General features: G+C 32.2%; 1 protein-coding gene across 1 annotated transcript; it reads left to right on the top strand.

The window, feature by feature from the left end:
• The first annotated feature begins 803 nt into the window (after positions 1-803).
• On the top strand, positions 804-3742 carry LOC107624031 (cytochrome P450 78A3). The gene is made up of 2 exons (XM_016326468.3): positions 804-2151; positions 2742-3742. The coding sequence occupies exons 1-2, from the start codon at positions 1102-1104 to the stop codon at positions 3393-3395; spliced, it is 1704 nt and encodes a 567-aa protein (XP_016181954.1). The 5' UTR covers positions 804-1101; the 3' UTR covers positions 3396-3742.
• The last annotated feature ends 2280 nt before the right edge of the window (positions 3743-6022 follow it).

The following is a 6022-nucleotide window of genomic DNA, read 5'->3' as shown; positions in this document are numbered from 1 at the left end:
ATTACTCTCTTCTTGTCGTCCGTGATATCCTAAGTCATTGGGACAACTTGCTATTCTTCTCATATTTCATGTGTTACCCGTACATCTAAGGATCTAACTATTATTGTTACTATTATATTGTCCTCATACTACCCAAGAATATATATAAAATCTCATAAAAAATAACACTAGAATATGAAAAAAAAAAAAACATACAAGATTCATCAATACACACTTAAACGGGTTGTTGTGCCATTTTTATTCCGTTTGTTATGGGAAAATACATTGGGTAAGATATATCCCATCATGCATATATGCATGTAGATTTCTAAATTATTTTTATATTTGATTATTAGACATAAAAAATTGTGTGTGTTATGACACCAAATAAAACTCTTCATCAAATCGAATATTCCTTTACACAAAGAAAATAAGAAAAGAGAGCCACGCTATACTTAATAAATGAGAAGATTACCAACAACTTTCTTCCTCTATAAGAAAACAAAGCAACAAAAATTAGTTTAAAGCAAAACAAAAGAAAAAATAAAGGGAAAAAAAAGGTGTACGTATAGACCAAAGTAACAATGGCGCGTGCGGGCGAAGCACAACCCAATCTAGGAGCTTACTTTTTCCGAAGATTTCGTCATGCACTCGTGGCGGCGCAGCTCTAACAATGCCTCCTCAAAAACTTAAAAAATTAAAATAAATAAATATATAAAAAATTACCACAAATTTAATTCCATTAATATTTTCATTAATTTAATTAAATAACAATAATTATTAATCATTAGTATTTGTCTTGGGCAAATATACGGTTTCAGAATACTTTAGTAGCACATATTATTTCTTTGCCTAGTAATAACATAAGCATAACGGTTATGAGTTCACCCCTTTATCTTTCTCTTTCTCTCTCTCTCTCTCATATCCCTTCAATTCTTCCTCTATATATATTCCATGGTGACCCAACCAAACTCCATCATACTCACAAGTCACACATAACCTTCACTCTCCAAAAAAAAACTCTTCTCTCTTTCTCAAAATCTCTCTAGTAAGTCTCAAACTTTTCAATTTCAAGTTTCAACTTTTCAACCCTAATACTAATACCTTGAATTAGTAGTAACCATGACAAGCCACATTGAGAACCTTTGGGTGTTGGCCTTGGCCTCAAAATGCACACAAGAGAACATTGCATGGTCACTTTTGATCATGGCCATACTCATATGGCTAACCATGTCCTTCTATTACTGGTCTCACCCTGGTGGTCCTGCTTGGGGAAAGTACTATTCCTACTTCTACTACTACCACCGTTACTGCTCTAGTTGGACATCAAAAAAGACATCATTACCGACACAACCTCACCAAGAACAACAACGTTGCTTTTCATCAAACGAGGATAAAAATATGATCCCTGGCCCCAAAGGATACCCTATTATTGGGAGTATGGCCCTTCTGTCTTCCCAACTAGCACACCATCGCATCCTCGCCGCTGCAAAGGCATGCAACGCCACGAGGCTGATGGCGTTCAGTTTGGGAGACACAAGGGCTATAGTCACGTGCCATCCTGATGTGGCACGTGAGATTCTTAATGGGACGGTCTTTGCTGATCGTCCCGTTAAGGAATCAGCTTATAGCCTCATGTTCAACCGGGCCATCGGGTTTGCGGCCCACGGCACTTATTGGCGCACCCTCCGCCGCATCGCCGCCACACACCTTTTCTCACCTAAACAAATTAAGGCCTCGGAGATTCAGAGAGCCGAAATCGCCACAAATATGGCCGCCAGACTCGGCGGTGCTTGCGGTGGCGCCGCCGTCACGGTTCGTGAAGTGCTCAAAACGGCGTCGTTGAGCCACATGATGAGGTTGGTTTTTGGGTATAAGAAAAACTTGGGAATGGAAGGTGAGCTCAGAGGATTAGTGGAAGAAGGATATGATCTATTGGGTACCCTTAACTGGGGGGATCACTTGCCCTTCCTAAGGGACTTTGATTTTCAGAGAATCCGGTTCAGGTGTACGGAACTGGTTCCGAAGGTGAACCGGTTCGTTGGTTCGATCATCGATGAACACCGAACCGACAAGAACAGGAACAGCGCCAACAAGGATTTTGTTGATGTCTTGCTCTCTCTCCAAGGACCCGATAAGTTGTCTGAATCCGACATGATTGCTGTTCTTTGGGTAAGTCAGAAACACTTTTCTTTTTCTTTTAGAATTTTTTTTACTACGTTTAAAATATGTTACACTTTTTAACATTTTGAGAAATTCTGGCGTGTTTACAAATTTAACATTTCATACATACGCAGTTATTATTTTATTTTAGATACACTTAATTAATTTTGAGGCTCAATAATTTTTATTATAAATAGTTATACATATGATGAGTTGGTAAAATTTTTGCAATATTTTATTTATGCGAGACAATACTTCGGAAGGATGAGAAAATATGCTATCAAACTTTATCTATTTTGTCTATACCATATGAGAAATGTCCAGGCAAAATAGTGAGAACTATTAATTTTTGCAAAAAAAAACAAATCTTAGAAGTACTTTTAAATGCATATTTGTGATTTTAATATGTTTTATTGGCCCACACCTTAGTGCAGATAATGCCTAATCATAAAAAGTTTGTTTCTTTCAACAAACATAAATAAAAAACTTTGCTCGATTGGGAGTATTCTGACCAAAATTATTTATCATTCAACGCAAGTTTGAATAATATATTTTAATTTGAAAATGCTGAAGTTTAATTTTTTTTTTCTTTCTTTCAGGAAATGATTTTTAGGGGAACCGACACCGTCTCGGTTTTGATAGAGTGGATACTAGCAAGGATGGTCCTTCATCCAGACGTGCAACGCAAGGTTCAGGATGAGCTGGATATGGTGATTGGCTCACGTGGCACTATAACAGAGGATGACATGGCGGCATTGGTGTACCTCCCGGCTGTGGTAAAGGAAGTTCTAAGGCTTCACCCTCCGGGTCCACTTCTTTCCTGGGCCCGGTTGGCCATAACCGATACCATCGTTGATGGATATCATGTCCCCAAGGGGACTACGGCTATGGTCAACATGTGGGCTATAGCTCGTGACCCGTCTGTATGGAAGGACCCGCTTGAATTTAAGCCCGAGAGGTTCGTTGAGAATGAAGGAGGGGTTGAGTTTTCTGTTCTCGGGTCGGATCTTAGACTTGCTCCTTTTGGGTCTGGTCGACGGGTTTGCCCCGGAAAAACCTTAGGTTTGGCTACTGTGATGTTTTGGGTGGCATCGCTCTTACACAAGTTTGAATGGCTACCTTTAGATGGAATGGACGGTGTTGATCTCTCCGAGGTATTAAGGCTCTCTTGTGAAATGGCTAAGCCTCTCACGGTTAAGGTTTGCCCTAGGCATGTGTCTAATGATATTATTAAGGCTAATTATGAAAATTAGAAAAAAGTATGCTAATCTTAAGTGGGAAAATATTAAGGAGGTAAGAGAAAAAATGAGGAAAAAAAAAAAAAAAGAAAAGAATGAAGACAAGAGTTTTAAGGTGAAGCATGTGGCAGGGGTTTGGTGGCAGATATATGGTCTTTTGAATGGAATCAATGGATAATTGATTGAACAAATGAGGATGGGGTTGGCTCTTTTTCTCTATGATGGGTTTTTCAGGTTTTCTACTTTTATTTTTATTTTTAGTTTTGTTTTATTTAACAATTAAGTATCAAGTTGTCCTAGTGTTAAAGGTGGAAGTAGCCTTTGTAAATATTGGTGGAATTAATACAAGTTTTTTTAAGTTTTATCTTTTTTTCTATTGTCATTTTCTTAGCTTAATGCCTTCTACAAATTTATTATCATTAAGTAATAAGACAATTTTTTTTCCTTATAAAGAATTACATAGAAAAATATATAAGTATCAATTATTATAAGGTTAGGACAAAATATTAATGTGAATAAAGCTCACAACTATGATATATATAGTACTCTCTTAACACTATGCAGGCCTTGTGTGGTTCCATCAGTTTACTATTCTTTCACACATATAGAGAAAGCTAACATAATCGCCTACTATTTAGCGATCCATGCTGCCATGTTTTCTTTTATTAGTTATTATATTAGATTCAATAACTTGACAACATATTAGAAAGATGGATAATAATAATAATAATAACAATAATAATAATAATAACTTAATTATTTGATTTATTTAATGAAATTTTTAATAAAAAATGTAAAATAGATATAATATTTTATTCAATTATGAGAGATAGAACAACCTAATTTTGTTACTAATCTTGCTTGAACTAAGAATATCTTATAAGTACTCAGTTCTAATATAAAATTAAAATTTATTCAATTTAATTTGAAGTACTCAGAGATATTTAATAACATTTTTTTAAATTGAATTAAACAAACTCAATTATCATAAATTTGTTTTCAATGAATGGCGAAAAAAAAGGGAGAAAACTATCTGTTTTTAAAGTGTACTGTGGAGGTTGTATAAGTTGTAAACATGTGTTTTTCGTGACAATGAATTATTAGTACAAAGGTTTCATTATATTGTAACCTTTTTTAAAGCTTGAAAAACTTGAAGTCATTTGTTGATTTGGATGCATTTGTATCCCATACAAGTTTGTAATGAATCTATCTTCTTTTATGATTGTCCTCCACTCAGATGTAGTAAAATTATACCAAAAAAAAAAAAGACAAAAAAGAAAAAAACAAGACAAAAAAGAAAAAAAAAAAGTGTTGTCAAATTTATGAATATGTGTTTAAGTATGATTAGTATGTAGAAGATTTAAGTCTTTTGTGGATATTTAATTTAAAAAAATAATAATAGAAAAAAGAAGAGAAAAGACTAAATGGATAAAAGATATTACAAAGATGATCAAGCCAAATCTCTTGTTTGATCCACACTACCTAGAAAGCCAAATTCTTTGCCATGCTTTATTTATTTTATTTATTCTTAGGTGAGACATGCAACTTTATATTTTTGACCAATAATATCAAAATATATATTTTTTTATTAGTACATACATATACAATAATTTGTTCACTTTGTCAATCATTAATCCCAATAACAAAACAAGATAGCTAAGAAATATGATGAAAAGTAATCAAATAAAGTTGAGGCACTTATTGCAAAGTCAAAACATTCTTTTTAGAAAGACTAAAGTATTTTATCTTTATACAACTAAAATTAAATATATTTCAAAATTTAAGTATTCCAAAATTTAAGATTAGACAAAAGATCTGTGTATAAATTTATTAAAAAAAATCATCTCATTTCAAAGAAGTAATGTTTTCCGATAAAATTATTAACAAGGAGATTAATATCATATAAAAAATTTTATTACTTATATATATATTTTAGTGAACTTTTTTCATTAATGATTTTAGATTTTTTTTAAATTATATTCAAATTAAATTTTTATGTATATTTATCACTTATAATATTTAAATTTTTATAAATATTTTTAATAAATTTTTAAATATCAACAAAGATAACACTAAAGAAAGAAACAACAATTTAGCTTTTGCTGGTGTATACTATTATAATTATTTAAACAATTCTTGTCAACCAGTTGACATGCATAATTAACTTTTTTTTTTTTTTTTTTTACTTATGACAAGCACATAACTGTAAAGATGCACAATAAATAAAATATAAAATAAAATATTATTATAGTTAAGGGTATATGCACGTATAAAATTCTCTTAGTAGAAAGCCAAATTGCATGATCCAATATGCTTTTGTTTGCAACTTGGGATGGTCCTTTATCTATCGTGCAAGGACCTGTCAAATTAAATTATTAATTAATTTTTATATATAAAATTTTGAATGATATCGGCAATTTGGCATTATGCAACCACTATTGAGTTGATCTAACATTATTAGATTTTGTGAAATTTTTTCTTTGCGGCTTCAAACACAGTTTTTTTTAAAGGACTATATCTGAAAAAGTAATTATAAAATTTAAATCAAATTAATATACTAATACTTGATTATAGAATTAAAATATTAGTTACAAAGCAAAGCTAAAACTAATAATTACATTAAGAAATCAACTTTTTTATTT

This window comes from Arachis ipaensis, chromosome B2 (genome assembly GCF_059453495.1).
Source record: "Arachis ipaensis isolate K30076 ecotype BB chromosome B2, ASM5945349v1, whole genome shotgun sequence".
Taxonomy (NCBI): Eukaryota; Viridiplantae; Streptophyta; class Magnoliopsida; order Fabales; family Fabaceae; genus Arachis; species Arachis ipaensis.
Note: the sequence above shows the minus strand (reverse complement) of the source record. Positions and strands in the feature narration are given on the sequence as shown.

What these genes read in the sequence shown, in the direction of transcription:
- LOC107624031 (XM_016326468.3), top strand. Translation starts at nt 1,102, where the DNA reads ATGACAAGCCACATTGAGAACCTTTGGGTGTTGGCCTTGGCCTCAAAA. An exon ending in ACATGATTGCTGTTCTTTGG is followed by an intron (nt 2,152 to 2,741) that starts GTAAGTCAGAAA and finishes TCTTTCTTTCAG; the next exon opens with GAAATGATTTTTAGGGGAAC.